The sequence below is a fragment of the Paroedura picta genome, chromosome 5, assembly GCF_049243985.1.
Source record: "Paroedura picta isolate Pp20150507F chromosome 5, Ppicta_v3.0, whole genome shotgun sequence".
NCBI classification, from domain to species: Eukaryota; Metazoa; Chordata; class Lepidosauria; order Squamata; family Gekkonidae; genus Paroedura; species Paroedura picta.
The window spans coordinates 34873238-34898017 of record NC_135373.1 but is presented as its reverse complement, the minus strand read 5'-3'; the positions used below and the strand labels follow the sequence as shown (position 1 = coordinate 34898017).

The window sequence follows — 24780 nt, the reverse complement described above, 5'->3', positions numbered from 1 at the left end:
GTGCTCAGCAGGTATGCATCTGCTGGTGGTCCCTGGCCCACAAGAAGTACACCTTGCCTCAACCAGGGCCAGGGCCTTTTCGGTCCTGGCCCCGACCTGTTGAAATGAGCTCCTGGAAGAACTAAGGGCCCCGACGGAGCTTGTGCAGTTCTTCCACTGGGCACTTGGTTGAGGCCGGGTGGCAATAAGATCAAGAGTCCCTCCTCAGTTCGGCTGGGACATCAGGCTCTCCTGTTCCATCCTTTTCCCTGAGGTGTCAGACAGGGGAGTTGCTGAGCAGCCGGAGGTGAGGAGAGAGGGCTCATCGGTCAACGGACTTAGAATGGTTTAAATTGGGAATGGTTTATATTTTATTGTGGAGTTTTTAATGTTGTAACCCGCCACAAGCCAGCTTTCTGGGAGCGGCAGACGACGATGACGACAACGATGACGACAACGATGATGATGATGATGATAGTGTATCCCATTATCCTAGATCAGCTACCAGAGCATCGAATCCTCTGACCCCGCAGTCAATGTGCCCGGTCCACGGCGCACTGTCTCCAAGCTCCGAAACGAAACCTACCATGTCTTCTCCAACCTGCACCCGGGGACCACCTACCTGTTTTCAGTGCGGGCACGGACGGGCAAGGGCTTTGGCCAGACGGCGCTGACGGAGATCACCACCAACATCTCAGGTAGGGATAGTGGAAGGGGAATGGGGAGACAAAGGGAAGGGCTCTTTCTTTGAAGGGAAATCTGCACTGTGCCCGAAGTCAGACCTTGACTTTGACACTTCAAGCCCGTGTCTCCTTCCAGGTTTATGGGCCAGGGAATTAGTGCCATGTCTCGGATGTAGCAACATCTGGCAAGTGTGCCGAAGTTGTGCCTTTTCCCCCTAGGAAAACAAATTGATGAGTGTCATGAGCCGGTTTTCTGCTGACGAACACGCCGCCTGTGATCATGGTGCTCAGTTGCAAGGCTGTTTGCCAGCTGCTAATGCAAGGGGGTTTCATTAACTATTCCAGCTATTCCCTTTCCACTTCCACTTTAATAACCTTCTTTCTTTTGCCTTCTAGTCCTCTCCGACCATTTCCCCACGGGAGGCTTCGTGTCGGGCTGCAGGCTGGAGTTTGAGCCGGAGCAGGTTGCCCTTCCTCTTCCTGCTCCCGCACGGGGGAGCATTTGGCCCAGTGCACCTCATCTTCCCTGGATTTGTGCTCCTGTACGGGAGCTGGGGCAGCAAAGTCCCCAGTGTGGAAATGGTCCCTCCTGTGCTTGCTTGCTTCCTGCCTCTTTTCATTCCATCTCTTTTTATCACATGCTTTTCTTTCTTTTCCTCCTCTTTCTTTTCCTCCGCTTTCTTCTTTCTCTTTCTTAAATAATCATTAAAAATATAAAATCTCATATAAATTCCATAAATATTAAACCATTGTATTCTAGTAACTGCCACTGGTTTATGGTGGGGGTCAGATCTTTAGAAGGCAGATCTTCTCTCAGATTATAGGAGGCCAGTATTTTCTGATGGTCTGTCAAGACCTTGACCATAGGCCTGGTGGGACAACTCTGTGTTGCAGGCCCTGTGGCCCTTGTAGCGACCTGATCATTCTTGGCAAAGTGTTCCACCAGGCCATGGCCAATGCCAAGAAGGCCCCAGCTCTGGCTGAGTCCAATGAATGAATGAATGAATGAATGAATGAATGAATGAATGAATGAATGAATGAATGAATGAATGAATGAATGAATGAATGAATGAATGAATGAATGAATGAATGAATGAATGAATGAATGAATGAATGAATGAATGAATGAAATCTCACCTCCTTTGGGCTGGGGATCCCAAGTAGGTTTTGGTCCGATGCGCTTATTGACTTTGCTCTGATGCACTAGCTTGGAGAAAGGTCGCAGAGCTCCTAACAACAAGCAACTATGATTTGAGAGGTGCAAAACTGCCCTGGCTGTGGGAGAGAACCACTTCTTAAGGGGGAAAGCATCTGGCTTCCCTGGAGTGTTGGAGTCGTAACCATCCAGTTATTTCAACCCAGATGGCCATCTCATGGAAAGGGCATTACTCTTCATGGATGACACTCCAGCACTTCCCAGCTGTTGCCTATGTTTGATAGGAGCCAGCTTTTGAACTCCTTGCTAAGCAGAGATGCCGCAGCCACAGCATTCCCTGTGGCCATCGGGATGGGTGTCAATGCCACGTTGCCCGACTGACAGGGTAACCACACATTCCCACCAGGCCGGCTTCTTTAAATACGCTTCCCCTTGCAAATGGATTCTTCATGCTCCAGAGATCCCTATCCCCCCTTTCCCAGCTACCCTGCAGTCAGAATTCAAATGGAAACAGTCGGCATTACATTTTACAACCCTGCTGGATAATTTACTTGCCTTGCGGTCCAAAAGCCGGCTTGTTTACATTATGGAGGCTCCGGCATTGGAACACATTTCCTAACTCACTGGAGCGGCTTTGATGGTATCTATTAGAGGGGGTGGTTTGGGACCGAAGAAATTGAACACTGTCGGCCCCCCGTCTCCCCAGAACTGATCTTAGAGAAATGATATTATCTGCATGAGTGGGGAAATGTTGTCTGAGGTGGAATAGATAAGGTGGTTATATCTGAGCAAAGAGAGTTTGTGTATTTAAAAAACAAAACAAAACAAACAAACATTAGATTTCACAGAATCTCGAGTGTGCTTTTTTATGCTCTGAAGAGGGGTTTTTATTCAGGGATACAGATCTGTGTGGTTTGTTTATTTATTTATTATATTTATATCCCGCCCACGGTACAGCATAGATTCAGGATTGCGCAAGAGCTGGGAGAATTGTTTAAGATGGGTGTGAGCACACTCAAAAGCATTCTGCTGCATTGTGGCTGGAAAGCAAACATAAGAGTCAGCTGAGCAGTTCTCCTGGTGCTGGTGTCCATAGTTATTGATCTGTGACCACTAATGATAGGCAGCTTTGTGGTTCTGGATGAGGGTTGGATGCAGATTGTAGAATGACTGTAGAGATGCAAACAACTTTTTGATTTCCAGTTTGGTTTTGGGAACCCATCAGTCTCCGAGGAAGGGTTCCTAGGCCTTTGTTGCCTTGACAACTGAACACCGGTCAAGAAGGGAAGTGGGGCTGTGCACACATAGCTGTTATTTCCCCCTTCAGTGCTACTGTTTGACTTTTTGTTAACTTTAAAAAGGAATTAATAGGCACTGTATCACTATAGCATAATTAAACTCCGCTATAGTGATTATGCTATACTGATATAGCTACTAAATCTTGATAGCGATAGTTATATAGCTATAGGGATATAGCTACTAAATTTTGTTGGAAAGAAGGAATTGGCAAAACATCTTCCAATAGTGTGGTGAGTGTCTGTGTGAAATGGTGGGCATGGGGAAAGAATTATTTATTCCTTTATTCACCATATTACACTGCTATAGGGACCCATGTGGCTTACATTGTTCTTGCCTCCGTTTTATCCTCATAACAACCCTGTAAGATAGGGCTGAGAGTTTTTAACTGGCCCAGGGTCACCCAGCAAGGTTCCATGGAAGAGGAGGAGGAGAAGTTGGCTTTTTTCCTCTGCTTTTCATTACCCGAAGGAGTCTCAAAGCTTCTTATAATCACATTTCTCTCCCCACAACAGATACTCTGTGAGGTAGGTGGGGCTTAGAGCACTCTGACAAAACTGCTATGCGTGAACAGCTCTAAAAGAACTGTGACTGGGTCAAGGTCACCCAGCTGGCTGCATGTGGAGGAGCGAGGAATCAAACCCAGCTCTCAAGATTAGAAGCTCCTGCTCTTAACCACTACATCACACTGGCTCTCCACTTCTCCGGGATTGTAGATTTGAACCTGAGCCTCCCAGATCCCAGTTACACACTACTACATCATTCTGGGTCTGTGGAGGAAAATCACAGGAACCACAGGAAAATCCCCATTGGATGCTTTTTTTGTTGCTATGAACACTCCTGTGTTTGCAGTGGCAATGAGCACACAATGGAGAATCACTGCAAGGACATTATGGAGGTCCCACATCCGGCCCAGTCTCCAGTGACTGCACTGGCTGCCAGTCAGATTCCAGATCGGAATCTCTCTGCCTATACTCCGCATAGAGCTCTACGCTCTGCCACTTCTAACTGGTTGGTGATCCCTTGCCCCAAAGAAACGCATTTGACCTCAACCAGGGCTAGAGCTTTTTCTGTTCTGGCCCTCACCTGCCGGAGCTAGCCCAATTCTGCAGGGCCTGCACAATGGAGCTATTCCGCCAGGCATTTCGTTAAGGTCGGTTGTTCAAGCAACATCCACCAGGCCCCCAAATCCCTCCTCAGATACCAAACTGACCAAATCCTTTGGGATGTTTAGTTAACAGGTTGATTGTTACTGCCGGTTTTGAAGCTACTGTTTTTTGAAAGTTTTGAAGCCACTGTTGCACAGTGGAACTGTATTCTATTTGGTTCCATGTAAGCCGCCCTGAGCCAAAAGGGAGGGCAATATATAAATATAATAAATGCAATAAAATAAATTAAAATAAACAAGAAGCTGCCTGATTCTGGGGGGTATCATGAGGAGCCAGGGGATCCTCACAGTTAAAGTAGAATTAGGTTTCTCGATCAGATGTTGTTGCCACATATATTCTGTATTATCCCATCCACAGTCCTTTTTGCCATTTTTTGGCAGTGGAGCCAAAACTCAGAATTTACAATAAGAGCCTGTAGATAATATTGGGAGAGCCGTCTGTGCCAGGGCTTGTTCCCCAAAAGCCCAGCACTCCAAAGCCCCAGCTGATACACACCAAAATATTCTATGTGTTTTTTTTTTAACCATTTGTTCAGCCATAATAGACAAGAGTCACCAGGCAAACTCCCAAGAGGAGAAGAGGAAAAAAAAACTAGCATTTATTGGGAGATTTTCACAGTGACAACAGCTTCTGTACAACACACACACACACACAGACCAGGAAGGAGATTACACAGGAGAAACAAAATAGTTTGCCTTGCAAAGGCACAAACAAGGGATTAATTGGGCTTCATTAACAAGCCATACACTACTTAGGGCTGTTTGCTAATGTCTGTGGTGAAGCTATTAACCACACTGAATGGGTTGCCATGTTGCTTAATGGGGGCCCAGGAATTACAAGCCAGCAGGCGGTGGACCTGTGTGACTACTAATTAACCAGGCCCTCTGGGCTGCTGCAAAGAAGGGGGGGGGAGCAGGAATTGCAGCAAGAAGCTCTTTTGCTTTCTCAGTCGAAGGAGAGCAGTGGGCAAAATAAAAGGCCTGCACTGATACATTTCATTGTGTTGTCATTTAATTATTAAAGCTGCATTGCCACTGTATTCAATCAAGTTGATGTGAAATGTTTACAGGGGTGTGGCTGTGGCTTAGTGGCAGAGTGCATGTTTTTCGTTATTTATTTATTTATTTATTTATTTATATTTGCTGCTGTATTTCTAGCCCACTCTGGGACAATACTGCTTCAAGGCCTGGCTCTGAAGTATCTGATCTGGAGCACAAAGAGTCATGTAAAGTCTGGGTTATACAATATTGGGCCTTGGATCAGACTCTTGCAGAGGGTCTTGAAGGCCATAATGTAATCTGGGGCCCAATTAATTACATTGGACTGTTGCTTTTGCATGCTGTTGATTGAGGCAGGGTTAGTCAACCTGTGGTCCTCCAGATGTTCACAGACTACAATTCCTATGAGCCCCTGCTAGCTGGAAGGGGCTCATGGGAATTGTAGTCCATGAGCATCTGGAGGACCACAGGTTGACTCCCCCTGGATTAAGGGGCTGACCACAGTTGCAAAGTAGGAGATGAACTTGCTGTAATAACCCACTAAACGGAGGAAACAGCATATCTGGTTTATAGATGGGTCGGAGATCTGTCCCAGAGCTGTGGCTTGGTCTTATGGTGGTTGTAGTTATTTCTTAACCATGATATAGCCCAAATGTTGAAGTTCTTGCAATCCCACTCAGCTCTTCTTGGGATTGGCATGGAGCCTGACTTGAGTAAGGGCTTAGAAAACCTTTTTTCAATGCTGGATATGGGATGGCCAGTCGGATCTTCCTCTGAGGACCGCACTTCTACACATGGCTGGATTAAATAGGCAGGCAGTTAAAAAGAAAAATAACGAACGGATACTGGAAGTTGCTGATGCAATATTCCTGTAGACCATCTCCTGCTGGACAGCTCCCTGCTCTTATAACAGTTAAATCTCTGGGCTGTTGGTTGAATCTTGCCAAGATTGCTGAACTTCTGGACAGCTCCCATGCTTTTGACCATTTCTGCCAAATCAGCTGGACCACTTAATGCTAGAGAATATGATACGACTGGACTCAGTAAGCACTTGGGGTTGTTAGCTCATTAGAAAACAACAATTGTTTCTCCTTACAGTTCATGACTGTGATTCATCCTTTGTAATCGCTCCCTCTCCCCCTTCTACTGTTTGAAGCTCTGTATATCAGTCTTTCAACCGAAAGTGATATTTCTTGTGTGCTATGTGCCATCAAGTTACTGCCAACTTATGGCGACCCTATGAATTAATGACTCCCCAAATGTCCTGTCATTAACAGCCTTGCTCAGGTCTTACAGACTGAAGGCTGTGGCTTTCTTTATTAGGTCAATATATCTCACGCTGGATTTTCCTCTTTTCCTGCTTTCCTGTCTTTTCCTAATATCATGTCTCTTTCTGGTAAATCTTGTCTTCCTGTTTCTTCAATCTGACGCAACAGGCTGCATCTTACAAAATCCCAGGCCATAATAAGCATCTGAGTCTTTAGGGTGCTGAAAGGTAGACTACCGACCTTCCTGCTTACCTTTTTATCGCATTCAATAATTGTCTTTTTACTTCTGTTTTAGCTCCCAGTTTTGATTATGGAGACATGCCCTCACCTCTGGGAGAGTCAGAGAGCACCATCACTGTTCTGCTGAGGCCGGCACAAGGCAGAGGGGCTCCAATCAGGTATAGGAAATCATATACCTGCTTAAGAAAATCATGTACCATGGTTGGATCTGCTTACACAGTGATTACTTTCATAAATGGACATCCATTGTCTTTTAAATTTTGCTCTAAAGCAGGGGTAGTCAACCTGTGGTCCACAATTCCCATGAGCCCCTGCCAGCAAATGCCACAGGTTGACTACCCCTGCTCTAAAGGTTTACTTTTGGGTTTCGACTGCAGGTTTCTGACGAATGTATATTCAGCAAAGAACTCCAGCCCCCTTACAAAGAGAGTATTGTATTATAATGATATATAATTATATAATATATACTAGTAAAAAAGCCCATTGTATAATAAATACAATGGGCGCTAGCAGGCGGGGGCAGAGCGAGGGACTGGGGAGGGTAGGGTGAGGGAAAGTGGCTTACCTGCATGGGGCGTTTTGCGAGGGCGGGCGGCGGTGGTGCTGTGTTGCTGTCTGTGGGCGCGCTGTGCTGGTGCTTCATGCAGCAGTCGCGGCGGCTCCTTGGCGGCATCTTCTGGACGGTGGCCATGTTTTTTGGTGGAGTTGTCGTCGGTTAGGCTGGCGGGGGCTCCGAAGGGCGGCATGTTTTTTGCAGCGTTGTCCTCATTCAGGATGGCGGGGGCTTCCAAGGGCGCCATTTTGTGCTGCCGGGGGCTCCCTGGGCGGCGGCCTGACGCGTCGGAGGCGTGAAGCGCCTCCGACGCATCAGGCTGCCAGCAAGGAAGCAGCTGTGAACCGCGCTGTGCGCGGCTCGCAGTTGCTTCCTTGTGAGTACGGTGGGAATCGGCCGAGCCAATTGGCACCCTTCCTCATCCCGGACCGAGCCTGCCCTAACTCCTCCCAGACAGCCCTTATGGCTTTATTTAGTCCGCGGCGCCCGTAGCGCCGCGGGCTGTGTTAAGATAATCAGAATTATAGAGTATTGGTGTGAAACAGGAGGAGGGGTTATTGCAACAGTTATTAGTCTGTGACTATTATTTCACCATAAATGATTACCAATACATTGTGGTTGGTTCCAGTTGGTTCCAGGGCTGGTTCCAGTTTTGGAGGACCTCAAGCAGAATGTTTCTTGACAACACTGGGTTTCCCGAATGGGTGGGATTTAATTAATTGTAAATATATTTTTAAAATTTGTTGAACATTTATCGGGTGATATGATCATATGTGGTCTTGTCACCCCCCCTCCCCAAAATGGTCAAAGATGGGCTTGGGGTGAAGAGGGGAAGGGCTCCAGGTGGACATGTACACAGCCAATCCTTCCCATGATGGCACCATTTCTGGGAGTTCTCAATGCCTGAAGAATGTTTCAGGGGTTTCTCAATGGTAAAAAAGTTGAGCAAGGCTGCTCTAACCATTATCCCATGCTGGATTAGGGAGATTACTTTTCATCATCTGCTATTTTCTCAATTGACAATAGCTTCTCACAGGCTGTTTTAAGCCCTGCTATGGGAAGCCGACTGCTACCTGTCCCTTTTTTTATCCCATCCCTCCTCCAAGTAGCTGAGGTTTAACTCCCCCTGCTTCCATGTTGCCTCTGCAGCAACTCTGCCAGGTAGTTTAGGCTGAGAACCTGGGCATATGTCACACCTGTGGTTGTGAACCAACTTGCATCTGATTTTTACCATTTCTCTTCCTTTCTCCAACCTGCTTCCCTGACTGTGTTCCCAGCACATACCAAGTCATTGTGGAAGAAGACAGGCCCAAGAAGATCAGGCGGGAGCTCGGGGGCCAGGAGTGCTTTCCAGTTCCCCTTACCTTTGACGACGCCATGTCCCGGGGCTCTGTTCACTACTTTGGAGCTGAACTGCCTCCCAGCAGCCTCCCAGAAGCCAAGCCTTTCACTGTTGGAGACAATCAAACGTACAGCGGCTACTGGAATCCACCCCTCGAGCCCAAGAAGGCATATCTCATCTACTTCCAGGCCATGAGCAACCTCAAAGGGGTAAGTAGCAGCTTCTGATGGTAAGCTAGAATGGATTTCAAATCCATCTTCTCCTTCTTACAACCTTCAGGATGCCCTTCATTCGCATTTTAAAGGGGTGAACAACATGTGACGTGTACTGGATCAGATCAGCAGTCCGTGCAGTTCAGTGTTGCTTTGTTTGGCTAGCAGAGGTTCTGCAGAGGCAGAGAATATTCCTTTTCAACACTGGGTACCAATACTTTGGCCACCTCATGAGAAGGAAGGACTGCCTGGAGAAGAGCCTAATGCTGGGAGCGATCAAGGGCAAAAGAAGAAGGGGACGACAGAGAATGAGGTGGCTGGATGGAGTCACTGAAGCAGTCGGTGCAAACTCAAATGGACTCCGGGGAATGGTAGAGGACAGGAAGGCCTGGAGGATCATTGTCCATGGGGTCGCGATGGGTCGGACATGACTTCACACCTAACAACAACAACTAGAGGTTCTAGAACTGGATAGTGCTGCTAGGAACACATATAGCCCTGTGCGTGCATGCATTTGCATTCACACATACTAATTTCTTAGACTTATTTTGATTATGGAACTTGAATGGGAGTCCCTCTGCCCAAAGACTATTGATCAGCTCCTTTGTACAGCCTCCCTATGAATCAGCCTAAAACAGCTGAAATTAATTTGTTTTCACTGACATCACTATGTGGGAGGACTCCTGCCTGTTTTTCTACAGCTGATAGTTCTTAGGCATTACATAAATAACATTCATTCATTCATTCATTCATATGCCACCCTCTCTTACAGCTCAGGGTGGTTTACATTAAATGACAACTTGTCCTATGGGGCCATGCTGAGTACTGAACTGGGATCCTTCTGCATACAAAGCTGGTGTTCTACCTGAACCCCAGCCCATATTCTGCATAACACAAGAAGGCTTTCTTGTCCAAAGGCTGCCTAATTTTTTGTTTTGGTTCCACTGTAATAGGGATCCACTCTCCAGGGCCAGCTCTGCCTCCTGGAATTATTTTGAACTGAAAATGTGTAGGCTTGGACACTTGGACTTTCAGAGTGCAAAGAAAACATTTTATCAATGGACTACGGCCTTTCCCTTCAATCTGGAATGTTCAGACACAGCTAGTAATGGCTTTCCCTAACCTTGATCTTGTCAGATCTCAGTAGTTAAGCAGGGTCAGCCGTGGCTGGTATTGGGATGGGAGACAGACCCCACCAGTCCAATGCACAGATTAAAACACACTGTCATGGACTGCGGTAAATTCCGCAGAAAAATAGGCAAACTCGGGACTCAGGCAAAAAAAACCAAGTCTGAAGTTTATTTTCCAGGATCAAGAACATGCAGGGGACATGGCAACTTGGGTAACCCTTGAGATGCTTTGAACACAGATTATAGTAATCAAAGATACTTTATAGAGAGAAATCCTCACCCCACCCCTAGCAAATGATTATGCGAGTCTTAAAGAGTTCACACAGAAAAGGGCTTATCTTCAAAGCAAGAATTCAAATCACAACTCTCACCCAGGAGTGAGAACAACCAGCCTAAGCACCCTTTGAAATGCAAGGCCATTTGGCCTTCGGATCAAGGAACACACAGTGTGTGTGTGTGTTTGGGAGATATGGGAATATTCCAGCAAAGTAGCAAGTGGAAGGAAGCATGGAAGGCAGCCAGGGGCTTGCTGACACATACACACAACTGTAAAAGCACAACTTGCAGATTAAACGGTGCACTGAATTTCTTTTGGAAAAAGAAAAGAAAGCATTCCGGATTAAAGTCAAACCGAACTAAAAAACAACCCCTCAAAATTAAATACGTACAGAATTAAAAAGAAAATATTTCACATGTATTAGTCCATCAGTGGGGAGAAAGAAGATCTTTGCGTTAAGAATGTCTGGAGAGGAAGAACAGCCAAAAAACAGCAAGCATCTCAGTTGGAGATTGCCCTGCTTTGACGCCCTTTCTTCCAGTGACTCCTTATATCTGCTCACATAAGGAGAATGCCTTCCACAGACGTGAGGCCCCTCACTTGGCCTGTTCCCTGCAGCTTCCCTAGCAGGCTGTACTGTGCCGATCAGGAAGATCTAACACACACCAATAAGTTGGCCTCACTTCAGCCACCTGGGCGTGCTGCAGAAAGAAAGATGATCTGACTACCCCGAGGTTCTTTTCCTTGTCTTGGTGAATTCTGTTCAAGAAGACTGCCAGAGCATTTGGGGTGCCCTCCGGCGAATCCTTGATGTCTGGAGCTGACAATTCCCAGCAGCGCCCATCTCCACAAACGGTTGTGGAGGGAGGAGAGTGGAGAGCTAGGAGGAACTGTCATGCCCTAAGAGTCAGAAGCCGAAAGAGTCCAGGAATGGGTTTCTCGCAATGGTCTGTACTCAGAGTGCTGGCAAAGGGCAGGCAGGGCTTCCAGGAACTAAATGATGTCTCATAGACTTTGCCAGCTGGACTGTGGCTTAGAGGAAGAGCATGTGCATTGCATGCAGAAGGTCCCAAGTTCAATCCCTGATGTCTCAGAAATATCTTATAGTAGGTGGAGTGAAAGACCTCTACTTGGGACCCCGGAGAGCTGGATGGCCCAAAAGTCTCATTCAGTATAAGGCATCTTCATGAGTTAAAGGCACCTGAGAACCCGTTGTCAGAGAGAGACTACTGTATCAGGAGGGATCAAGGCTTCTGTATCAGAAGGTCCATGGTTCAATCCCAGACAACTCCTGTCAAAATCTCTCTAGAAGCAGAAGATGGGAAATGGGTGTTTTCATTGTGAGTGACACAGCCTCTGTGAAAGAGCAGTACTTTGCAGGCAAATAGTACCACATTCCACTTCCAGTTAACAGATTTCAGGCAGCAGATCTTACGAAAGACACGTTCTCTTCCTGAGATCCTGGAGATGCTGGTGTTTAGAGAAAGCAGTCCTGGGGGAAGGGGCTGTGCCTCCTGTTGGCATGCAGAAGGTCCAAGGTTCAATCCCTGGTGTCTCCAGTTCAGTAATCTGGCAGCAGGTGACGAGAAAGACCTTGTCACCTGGAAAGGCACTTACCTGTCAGAGCAAACGATACTGATTTTGAGGGACCAAGGCTCTGATTCAGCATCAGGCAGCTTCATGGCTTATCTCCAACTGAGATGCTTGCTTTTGGGGGCCATTCTTCTGCTCCAGACAGTCTTGTCACTGAGATTGTCACTCTCCCCACTACGTGAACTGTTTTCTTTTTAATTCTGTACATTTTAAATTCTTGAGTTGTTTTTTTAGTTCAGGATGATTTTAATTTGGAATGCTTTCTTTTCTTCTTCTTTTTTAATTCAGCGCACCATTGAATCTGCAATTTGCGCTTTTATAGTTGTGTGTGTTTTAATTTTCACATATTGAGTCTACTGTCTGGACTAACCTTTAGCAGTTAGTCACAACTTGCTGGGCTGGCAAAGCAAGCTGATAGCTTCTCACCGCTGGCTCCCTTTCCCCCCCCTACTCTGTCAGCACTGCCAAGTGATGGATTTTGTGGCCTAGCTGCAAGAAGGGGCATCCTGAGAAGTATACACTAGGGCAGGGGTAGTCAACCTGTGGTCCTCCAGATGTCCATGGACTACAATTCTCATGCACTAGGGGTTCCCAACCTTTTGTTCCCTGTGGGCATCATTGGAATTCTGACAAAGGGTGGGTGGCACAGTCATGAAATGGCTGTACAGGAGTCACAAAATGGCTGCTGCAGTCCATTTAAGCTCGCACCGACTGCTTCAGTGACTCCATCCAGCCACCTGTCGTCCCCTTCTTCTTTTGCCCTCAATCGCTCCCAGCATTAGGCTGTTCTCCAGGGAGTCCTTCCTTCTCATGAGGTGGCCAAAGTATTTGAGTTTCATCTTCGGGATCTGGCCTTCGAAGGAGCAGTCAGGGCTGCTTGCAGTCCAAGGGACTCGCAAGAGTCTTCTCCAACACCAGAGTTCAAATACCTCAATTCTTTGACGCTCAGCCTTCCTTATGGTCCAACTTTCACAGCCATACATTGCAACTGGGAAGACCATAGCCTTGACTACATGCACTTCAACATTTCAGGTAGAAGCTCTGTTCAGCAGAATTCCTCTTAATCCACATAGCCAATCAGAAGTCCTGTTTAGAAGAAGCCACACCCATGTTCTAAAAGCACTTGGCAGGTGCCAGAAAAGGTGTCGGCGGGTGCTGTGGTGCCCATGGACACCAGGTTGGGGACCCCGGGTATACACTGTCGCTGGTTTTCCAGCCTCGGTATTGCCTTGTTTCTGCAGACCCTGCTCAAAAATATCCCTAACAGCACAGCTAGGAGCCCTTGTGTACCAACGAGCTGTGATGAAAAGCGGTGCCTATTTGTTTAATTTCCATCCTTTCCATCTGCAGCTGTTGCATTAAAATGTTTTTTTGGCAGGCAGGCAGGGAGGCGGGGGTCGGGCAAAGCAAAGAGACACCGTTGGGAATCCATTGGGCAGATGGGATTGAAAGGGAGGCACTCAAGAGCAGAGAAGAAAAAGGAAAGCAATGATGGATGGTTTTTTTTCTGGCCCATGGAATCTCCCGACTCTTGGGATGAAGGCTGTGGCGAGACAGTTGTCTTTCTGCTTTGGGCGCAATCTGCAAATCTGCTTAGGATCACTAAATTACAGCGTTACAATTCTAAGCACCAGTGTTTAATCAGTTCACATGCCATTCAGGAGATCTGCAATGCTCACAGACTATACGGCTACTTCAGCTATGCAGATCGCAGCAAGTCTCAGCACCTTCCATTGGGTATGTTTTGGAGCTGCCTTGGCTCAGTGCTTTGAATTTGGAAACATCCAGGTTTAGTCCCTGGCACCCCTGTCTCAGGTAGAAGAAGAGTTAGGTTTTTGTGCCCTGCTTTTCTTTACCCGAAGGAGTCTCAAAGCAGCTTATAATCGCCTTCCCTTCCTCTCCCCACAACAGACACCCTGTGAGGGAGGTGGGGCTGAGAGAGCCCTGACAGGACTACTCGGTGAGAACAGTATTATCAGGACTGTGATGAGCCCAAGGTCACCTAGCTGGCTGCATGTGGAGGAGCAGTGAACCAAATCCAGATTAGAGTCTGTCGCTCTTAACCACCACTTAGAGTCCACCACTCTGGCTTTATAGGTAAAGGTATCCCCTGTGCAAGCACCAGGTCATGTCTGACCCTTGGGGTGACACCCTCTAGCGTTTTCATGGCAGACTCAATACGGGCTGGTTTGCCAGTGCCTTCCCCAGTCATTACCATTTACCCCCCAGCAAGCTGGGTACTCATTTTACCGACCTCGGAAGGATGGAAGGCTGAGTCAGCCTTGAGTCAGCTGCTGGGATCGAACTCCCAACCTCATGGGCAGACAGCTTCAGACAGCATGTCAGCTGCCTTACCACCCTGCGCCACAAGAGGCTCCTTATAGGTAGTAGGTATTGAGGAAAAGAAAAACCCTCTGTGTCTGAAATAAATGTATATGCCACTTCTCTAGTGACCTGCACAAGGTAGCTACAGATATAAAATATTTTTGTTTGATTCTGGCTGTAGCTCTTTAAATAATTTTGTTTTGTTTCCCCACCTGTTTATTTCTCTTCTCAGGAGACGAGGCTGAACTGCATCCGAATTGCCAGGAAAGGTAAAACTTTTCTCTAGTGTTAGTTCCCTTTTGTGATCTGAATTTTTGTGACTTTCTTTGTTGTTGTTAAGTTAGGCATGTTGGTTAATTGCCATAAGCAGCCTGAATAGCCCAGCTTAGCCCCCGTTTAGCAGGGCTAGGGTGCTAAGCAGAGTTGTCCATCCAGTACTTGGATGGGAGACCACCAAGGAAGACTGGGGTGGCTATGCAGAGTCAGGCAATGGTAAACCACCTCTGCTTATCTTTTGCCTGGAATGCCTGATGGATGGGGTCACCATGAATCGGTTACAGCAGTGGTCCCAAACCTTTTTATCACCGGGGACTGGCCAACGCTTGACAATTTTACTGAGGCCCGGGGAAGGAGGTAATCTTTTGCTGAGGCACGTCGCTGCCGCCTAAGCCCCTGCTCCACTTGCTTTCATGCCAGCACCCCGGACTTCCCGTTGCCCGCTGGGGGCACTGCCAATAGCACCTGTGTAGTGCCACGCCCAGCCATGGCAGCCACTGGAGATCACCAAAGATGAGCTGGTGGCAGGGCAGCCCCTGAGGCAGAAGCTGGGGAGGAGGACGAGGAGGAGCCGCGGCCCGGTACCGGCTGATCTACAGACCGGTACCGGTCCCCGGACCGAAGGTTGGGGACCACTGGGTTACAGCACATTTTTTCTTCTCCTTCTTACCACAGAGTGCTGGTTAACAAAACTGCTGCCAGTGAGCCAGGCTACAGCTGTGTAGTTAGTTGACTAACTTACCCCCAAGTTATTTAGTACTCTTGTGTGGATACTTGTTATTACATTTGCATCCTACATTTTTTCTCTCATAGAACTCGAGGTAGTGTGCATAGGTTCCCGGGTTTCCATTTTGGCTCCAAGCAGATTTACTTATTTGTTCTTTCGTTCGTTCGTCCCATATATTTGTTTCTTTCTTTATTTGTTTATTCATTTATCCATCAATTTATTTAGTTTTTATATTTACACTAGGGGAAAAGCCCATTGTACCGGGAATACAAACGGGCACTAGCACATATGCCTGCACTGTGGCTTTCCTGAGTGCTGACTCTCCCCTACCCCCACCCCATTCCCTGCTGAATCTTGAGATCTAGCATGTTGAAAGTGATTACACAGTAGGAGCCTCTAATCTCAAGAGCCCAGATTGCTCCCCCAACCCCTCCTCCATGTGCAGCCAGCTGGGTTGCCAACCTCTAGGTGGGGTCTTGGAGATCTTCAGGAATAACAACTGATCTCCAAGCACCAGTTCTTCTGGAGAAAACAGCTAGGAGGGAGGGAGGGAGAGCGAGCAGAGGCTGAGCTAAGTCCCATGGGGCTGGTGAGCAGCTTTTATGCCTTCTCCCACCCACCCCGTGGACTCTTGAGGCCTCACCTCCAAACTTCAAGGAACATTCCTAGCCTAGGAGTCACAAACCTCCTGGTGTGGCAACACTGGGGCCAGCTCCACTTCCTCCCAGCAAGTTCTGAGTGTGTCAGGAAGTTGAGGGCTGAGTGCTAACTCCTTATCAACCCTTCCAGACTGAGGGCTCCTTCCCAATAGAGGCTAAGCTACAAGGTAGGGCCATTCCTGGCTTAGGGCCAATCAAGTAGCATTGTCATTTTGGAAAAGGACCCGTCATTTTGGAAAATATATGGTTTACTGATTTATAACCCACCATTCCCACATGGGGGCTCATGGTGGGTAACAACAATCCCCCATAAAACCCCGAACAATTATAAAACCCACATTTAAACCCATTAAACCCCCACTAATGGCAACACAACCCCATCTTACCCCACTCACACACAATAATCTCCAGGAGAACACACCTCAGCAGCTGATGACCTGGCTGGAAGGGGTGGGGGGTGGGGGAGGCAGATGTAGGCTCAGTCAAGTTGTCTGTCACATCATAATGGATTATAAGGAGCTGGGTAGAAACTCTCAACTGTAATTCGGATAGAGTTAAACTGAGGGAAGTGGGAGGAGGGAGGTACTACTTTTGAGAACAGTAGCTTTTGTAGTGAGGGAGATAGTAATCCAGTACTAACAGTGAGATCAGAGCAAGGAATTCAAGTACGCCATAGTAGAGGGAGAATAAATTTAAATAAGCAGATAATGGGAAGGGCCCATGAAATGAAATGCACAGAGCATGGGCGATAAGCAAGACGAATTAGAATTATTTGTGCAGCAGAGCAAATATGCTATAATAGGCATCATTGAGACTTGGTGGGAGAAGTCCCATGGATGGAATGTATCAATTGCGGGGTATGATTTATATAGGAGGGGAAGGCCAAATGAGAAAAGGGGAGGAGTGGCATTGTATGTCAGGGATGACTATAATGGTGAGGACGCCCATTGTTTTGATCATGGAAATCAGCTTGAAAACAGTTGGATTAAAATTAAAGGGGGAAACAGTAGAAACATCTTGATAAGAGTCTATTATAGATGACTGTGTTGGTCTGATGATTTGGGTGGCAGATTCTGCTACAAATGATTACGCTTTTAAGGAGTAGAAATCTAGTAGTTATGGGGGATTTTCATTATCCCAATATTTGCTGGAGGTTTGTTTGTTTGTTTGTTTGATTTATAATCCACCTTCCTCCTTGGACTCAAGACGGATTAAATAATAATACCCCATAAATGCCCCATTAACACCCCCCCCAAACTTCAAAAGCCAGAGTCACAGGATAGTAGAGAAAAAAAATCCTCCAGCCTTCCCACAACCATCCACGAAGGGCATAACGTAGCCTGAGCAGGGCCCATTGATCTTAACAGACCCGACCTCACCCTGAACTAAGAAATACCCTGAACTAAGAAACAACTCTTCAAGAATTAAAAATGTACAGAATTAAAAACTGATGACCTGGCAGAAGAATTCCATTTTACAGGCCCTGTGGAACTTTGACAGCTCCATCAGGGCCCTCAGCTCTCCTGGGAGCTCATTCCACCAGTTCAGGACTGAGAAGGCTCTGGCCTGGGTCAAGGCCAGGTGTATCTCTCTGGGGCCCAGAACCACTAATAAATTAGTAACCCTGCAAAGACTGCTAAGTCTAATAAATTCTTTACCTCCCTTGCAGACAATGTTATTCTTCAAGAGGTAGAAGACAACTCAAGGAGTTCAGCTATATTATGTAGATCTAATGTTAACAAAGAAGATTTAGTTAATGGAATGAAGGAGTTGGGTTTATCTGGGTTGGATTGACCATGCTTGCATGTATTTGAATTTTGGTCTGAATGACTGTAAATATTGATTGATTGATTGATTGATTGATTGATTGATTGATTATGTTATCTTGGAGCTTGGGATTCTGAGGAAAGGAGAAGCTAAGAATAGTCAGACATCTATTTTAGACTTTCAGTAAATGAAGTACTGGGGCAATTTCATGGTCAGATATACTAAAAGACAAGAGAGCAAATGATGGATGAGTATTAAAAATGAGATATTGAATGAGACACAATATCAAAGGGTTTCAATGAAGCAGAGGACTGGAATTGATAAAGCCAAGATGGCTGGCTAAAGAACTCCTAAATGAGCTAAGGTTTAAAAGGGACAAGTACATAAAATGGAAAAAGGAGGAAATCACCAAGGAATATATATATTTTTAATGGCCAAGAAATATAGGGAGAAGATTTCAAAAGCTAAGGTCCAGAATAAAATCATATTTGCCAGGAGAGTTAAAAATAATAAAAGTGTTTTTGGGTTTATTTTTTGCTATGTAGCAACAGGAAAAATCAGGAAGCGGCAGGTTTGATGCACAGGGATAATGGTCTCATGATAGCAGGAGATGGTGACAAGACAGAAGAGACAAGACCTTCATTGTTTCAGTGTTTCCTCATAAAGAAAAAGGTATTCAACTGGGGGAAGAGGAAGCAGAGAATATTGGAGAAGGGATCAATTATAGAATTGATAAAGAGGTTGTACAGAAATATTTGGAGACTTTAAATGAAATGAAATTTCCAGGACCTGATGAATTACATCCAAGAGTGTTGAAAGAATTGTCAGCGGAAATCTCGGCACCTTTAGCAATTACCTTTGAGAAGTCCTGCAGAATAGACTGGAGGAGAACAAATGTGGTCCCCACTTTTTTTTTTTTTTAAACGTGGGGAAAGTCTTCAATAACCCCCACCCAGTCAGTTTAACATCAATACCAAGAAATGTTTTGGAACAGAACATTAAACAAAGAGTCATAGAATCATAGATTTGGAAGGGGTCATAGAGGCCATCTAGTCCAACCAGAATCAGACTAAAGTATCCAAGATAAGTAGCTGTCCAGCCGCTGTCCAGTGAGGGGGAGCTCACCCTCTCCTTGAGCCCACTGCTGAGCTACTCTGTCTGTGAAATTTCTTTGCTCATCAATGGTTCATCTTCATCTTGGAGGAAGGTGACCAGTGGTTTACTGCAGAATTCTTTGCAAATTATTTGATACATTCATTAATGATTTGGATGATCACATTTGCAGATGACACTAAATTGGGTGGGATGTCTAATACCCCAGAGGAAAGGACTATTATTCCAGGAGATCAGTTTTAAATGAGATTTTATATGAGTAGCTGTAAATCCTGGATGTCTTTATGCATACCAATCTGGTTGCAGTAACAGTGCATCATAAGTGTTGTTGCCTTTTAGGTTTTTTTTTTTTTAGTCGTTAATCCACAATGCAAACAGAAAATTTGGGAACTCCGTAGGTCAGACAGATGTTCTTTAGAAATCTGCAGTTTATCCCCAAAGCGAGCAGATTGCAACACACATTTCTACTTGGGGAATTGTCAACACTTTTCAGATCTAGAACTAGAGCATCTCTGCTCACACGTAAAGAGGTCCTCTACAACAGTGGTCCCCAACCCGCGGGCTGCGGCCTGGCATCGGGCCGCGGGTCCTTCTTCCCTCCCCCCCCCTGAAGCGAGAAGCTTGTGTCCCGGAGGGGCCGGGAGGGGAAGCCGCGGGCGCCGGCATGGCGGCGGTGCAAATGCGCATGCGCGGACTGCCACCCTGCCGGGCGCAAACGCACGTGCGCGGCAGTCCGCGCATGCGCGTTTGCGCTGGGGCTGCTGCACATGCGCGGGCCCCCAGGCCGCCCTCTCCGCCCACTATGCTGCAGCGGTCCGCAGCAGGCGGAAGCTTGCGGACCGCTGCTCTACAAATCGCTTTTGTGTAGCTGGGTTTTCTCCACAGGTAAAAAAAAAAGAAAGAATCCAGGCTGCAGCATGAATCAAGCTCTTCCTGATAGGCAGCATAGTCCATAGCCGTAAACTGCCAAAGCTCTGAAACATTCGTTTTGGATGAAAAACTGAATGGAGAATAATGCGGATCTTACAGAAGAACAAAGACTTCTTTTTCCTCCCTTTTTTGTACACTAGTGTCCTATTTTTGCTCCTCCTGACCTTGCCAACGTACATTCAAAGCTGGTAACATGAACAATTGATTTTACCTGCCTGGACACGTTTGGCATTTTATCCAGGCAGCTGGCAGTATTAGCCAGGTTATTGTGTTGCTGATAGTCACCAGGAGCCATTCCGGTGAGTGAAATTGATCCGGGGGGAGGTGTGTGGGGGGGTCTATTTCAGTTTCTCTTTCTCTCCCTCTCCGGCTGTTGGAATTTTGTCAAATAGCGGAATGCTTCATCTTTCAGGGGAATTGAACTTCAGGGCCTTGGCTGTTTAATAAAATTTCTCGTGCTTGACTAATATATTTGGCTCCCTTTTGGATTCGGGGAAGGGCAGAGAAAAGAAAAAGAAAGCCTGACTGCGTGAGAAATGAAAAACGGGTATACGTGTGTGGCAAGTGCTGAATATTAAGGGTGGGGGGAATTGGGGGGGGGCTTACGCTCTGTGGGTGAGAATTTATTGGTCGCTCCCGGCTCTGAGGAAGTGCGTCTAGCCTCAACCAGGGCCAGGGCCTTTTTGGTCCCGGACCCTACCTGGTGGAATGAGCTCCCAGGTGAGTTCCGGGCCCTGTGGGATTTACCAGCTTTCTACAGAGCCTGTAAAACGGAGCTCTTCCTCCAGGCTTGTGGTTGAGGCTGGGGTCAGCAAATGAGATCCATCACCCCCCCCCCCCCGGGATTAGAAGTTACATCACTCCCTCCTTTCCTACCTCTCTGGTAGGGGGGAGTGGGAATAAGATTGTTTTTCCGCCATGTTGGGATCTTTTAAAAGTCTTTTAATGGGTATTTTAATGGAGTGGCAGGAAATAAATCTAGTAATAGTAATAGTAATAGTAATAGTAATAAATCTAAACATGTAAAAAGAGCCCTACTGGACCGTACTGGTGGTCTATCTAGAGGCCAGCATCCTTCACTTCCGTGCCCTTATTATTGGTTCTGCAAGGCAGCTGAGTGAGACAGGATGCCAGCCCTGATGGACCACTGGCCTGATCCAGCTGGGCGGCTGTTCAGTTCCAGGGGAAACCGGGGGTCTTGGCCTATCCCTACGGATGGAATGCTGGAGCCACCACATGAGAACAGCTATAAAAGCTCAGGCCTTCCTATAATCCCAGATGTGTTTGGCTAAAATGGCTACAAGCAGGAATGGTAGAGCACCTGCAAGCATGGCTCACTTCCTGTGACAGCTGGATACATGAAGATTCCTTATACTGAGTCAGACCATTGGCCCATCAAGGTCAGTCCTGTCTGCTCCAGGATTTTTCAACCAGGATTTCATGAAACCCTGGGGTTTCTTGATGGCCCTGAAAGGGTAGGAGTTAGTTAATTTTGAATATATTTTAAAAATTGGTTAAACATTTATCAGATGACATGACCATATGTAGTCATATATGGTCCTGTTGACCTCTCCCCTGCCCTTCCAAAATGGCCAATAATGGGCCTGGAGGGGTGGGACGCGGAGGAGTCCTGGATAGGTGTGTACACAGCTATGCTTCTCACACCTATGCAGCACGATTGCTCCTCTACTGGGGTTTCTCGAAGCCTGAAGAATGTTTCGGGGCTTTCTCAGCAGCAAAACGTTGAGAAAAGCTGATCTACTCAGACTGTCAGCAACTCTCTGGTGTCTCAGGAAGAGATTTTTTTTCATATCACCTACTGCCAGATCCACTATTCCCGCAGGGATCCGGCAGCCCTTTAGTCGATGGACCATTCAGCTGCCTGCAACTTGTCCATCCCCTGATTTGGTGTGAGTCAGCTTCTGTCCAACAGGCAATGGTTTGAATTTCTCGATGCAATCGAAACATATCCCTGATTGGCCCATATTGGGCATGTCAGACAAGGTGAGTTCAACCACTGAACAGGCTCACTGAGAAAATTCACAGCATCCCTGCTTAAGAGAAGCACAATGAGAATTTTCGGTCTTGTTTGCAGTTGAGGGCTCTCTGTGAAACCATTCCGCACCATTAGCTGAAATCAAAATGCCCTTTTTTAGCACTATAAATATGAACAGATTTGTTATGGTAGCAACTTTCCCAGACTAGGTGCTCATCAGATGCAGGAAGTATATCCGTTGGTAAGCAGATAGAGATGCATACATGGTTATAGAGATGGATATTAAGAAGTAGCAAAATGCAGGATGTACAGTCTGTGATATTTCCAGGTAACACTCTGGTATGGATAAGTGATTAGCACAATGCAAGGGCAGTGACTAGTCACAACAGCAAGATTTGGCACGCAGGTATCTGCCCAGCTGAATATACACTTTGTGCATCTCAAGAAGTGGGCTGTAGTCCATAAAATCTCCTGCCACAACAAATCTGTTTGCCTTTTAGGTGCCAGAAGATGCCTGTCTGTTTTTGCTGCAATAATGTAGTTACCCCTTTGAATTTTTTAAAGCTAAAACTCAGGCTCTCTCAGGATTGCTCCACTCTTTATTTTTCCTTGCTACCTCAATGCCTAGGCTGCAGGCTTTTCTTACTCCTTTGAAACCCACATGAACACGCAAATCTGCCTTATTCCAGGTCAGTCCTTTCTGTTATCAGTACTGACCATGTTGACTGGCAGCAGCCCTGAAGTGTCTCAGGTGGAGGTCTTCTCCACCAGCTATTACCTGACCTTTTAGCTGGAGATCCTGGGATTGAATTTGGGTTTATTGGAATGCCAATAAAAGTAATGGATGGATGAATGGAATTTGGGCACACAGAGCAGAAACTGTACCTCATCCCATAATGCTGCTGCTGCTGTTGTTGTCGCCATCAAGTCAGAGCTGATTTATGGTGAGCTTGTAGGACTTTCAAGGCAGTAGATGTTCAGAAGTGCTTTGCCATTGCCTGCCTCTGTGGCATGACTCTAGGCTTCCTTGGTGGGCTCCTACCCAAATACTAGCCAGGGCTGTCCCTGCTTAGCTTCTGAGATCTGCTGAGATAAGGCTAGCCTGGGTTATCCAGATCAGGGCATCCCCTGGCATACAGCTGTGTTACTACTAAGAAATAGCCCTTGGTCTATCAAAAATAAAGATAAAGTGGGCGGGGTAGGACCCAGTGAAGGACCAAGCACAGAGCAAGTTATGAGGCACTGGGATACCAGTATGGCGAATTAAAACATACAGAGTAGACTTCTATGGAGTCTTCAAACTTCTATTATTCTTGATTCTTTTATATTTAGCAAGTCCCAACGCGTTTCGCTCTTTCGCTTTTTCAAGGGACATCAATTTTAATGTTAAACATTACAATTTTAATTAATTTGATGAAAATTAAAATTTTAACATTAAAATTGACGTCCCTTGAAAAAGCTAAAGAGCGAAACGCGTTGGGACTTGCTGAATCGAAAAGAATCAAGAACAATGGAAGTTTGAAGACTCCATAGAAGTCTACTCTGTATATTTTAATTCGTCATATTGGTATCCCAGTGCCTCATAACTTGCTCTGTGCTTGGTCTATCAAAGGCAACAATGCCTGCTCTGTCTGGAAGGAGATCTCCAGGGCATAAGGTAGAGGTCTTCCCCATCACCTAGTACCTGATTCTTTTGAGATGTCAGAGACTGGCCCTGCTGCCTTCAGCCTCCCAAGCAGATGCTTTGCCACTGAGCTGTGTTCCTTGGCCACAATCCAAGATGAGCATATTCTTCGGCATCAAGATTCCCTTTCAAACCATGACCTCTGTTGTGGAGCAGCTAATTTGTATGGGGTTAATAGAGTTAATATTGTGGTCACAGCCCGGCCCGTTCTCTGGCGAATGGAGATAGGAAAGAACCAATCCAGGAGGAGGGTAGGAAAAGACATAATTTGTCTCTTATTTTTTTGTTAGATTGGGCAATTGTTTCTTTGAAGCAGGACATTAAGCAGGCTTGTTTTTAATGTGGGATTAGATTGGATTGTTTGCTAGAACATTAAATAGGCATTGTGTGTACTTGGCTGAGAATGGGCCTTTTGCTGGCACTGAACTCCATCATGCCTTCTCCACATTGAGCGGTGGGAATGACACACGCCTCTTCGCGAACTGGCCTACCTTCTGTTCCACTCTGATGGGCAAGGAGCATACGGCAGGGCATGGCTCGCCCTACGGATGCCCAAGGGCAGTGGCTGATTTGTTTCCTCACACTCCTACTTGCCAAGGCCACATAGATCAAATCGGCCAGATTTCCCCCCCCCAAGGGCAGTAGAAGGTGTCAGGGATCTATTTCAAACTATTGAGCGGTGAGGTCAGCCCTTCGGTAGCTAAAAGCAAGGCAAAAGATTTCTAGCTGAAGAAGAGCATGACTTCACAAATTTAGAGATCTGAGACGGGCGTCATTTGAGTTGGCTCTGAATGATCATTAAGTATTTGGCATGTAGAAAGTCCCTGGGTCGTTCTTTAAGGGCCCAGAGAACATCCGATAAAAAGGGACTGGAAATGTCTTGGTGGAATGAAGAGCTAAGGGCCCTGTCGGAGTTATCAGCTTTACACAGGGCTTGTAAGATGGAGCTCTTCCGCCAGGCATATGGTTGAGTCGAGGCTGATGTCCTGGAGTTACCATCAGGGGATCCCCTAAAACTAATGAGATCAGGACCCTCACTCCTAATGGAAGAGCTCCTGGCTACAAGCTGGACAGGGGAGGAGATGGGAGTTAATTGAATTGCTATCTTTTAATGTGCTGGGGGCTTTTTAAAGGGTTGTATTGTTTTTATTCCTTTATTGTAAACCGCCACGAGTCTTTGAGAGCGGAGGTATATAAGTTAAAATATAAATAAATAAATTTTATTCTGCCACTTTCCCCTAAGATTGGGTTGAAAGAGAATTTCAAGTTCTTGGCCGTGCTGGTTTTTGTAGATCTCAGCAGGGAGGGGGCCTTCCTTCTTGTGGCCGTTCTGCATCACTTTCAGCATGGCCTTGTTTTCTTCCAACTTGGGCCGGTTATGCTGTGAAGGAGCCCACTCCATTTTAC

General features: G+C 46.4%; 1 protein-coding gene across 11 annotated transcripts in view; it reads left to right on the top strand.

Moving 5' to 3' along the window:
• The window catches only part of PTPRU (protein tyrosine phosphatase receptor type U), a 446790-nt gene that overhangs the window by 291061 nt on the left and 130949 nt on the right, over positions 1-24780 (top strand). For all 11 annotated transcript variants that reach the window (XM_077337173.1, XM_077337172.1, XM_077337171.1 and 8 more), the window contains exons 10-13: positions 476-677; positions 6845-6947; positions 8620-8893; positions 14454-14490. In XM_077337173.1, the coding sequence (XP_077193288.1) occupies positions 476-677; positions 6845-6947; positions 8620-8893; positions 14454-14490 (616 nt within the window). The remainder of the gene's footprint in view (positions 1-475; positions 678-6844; positions 6948-8619; positions 8894-14453; positions 14491-24780) is intronic.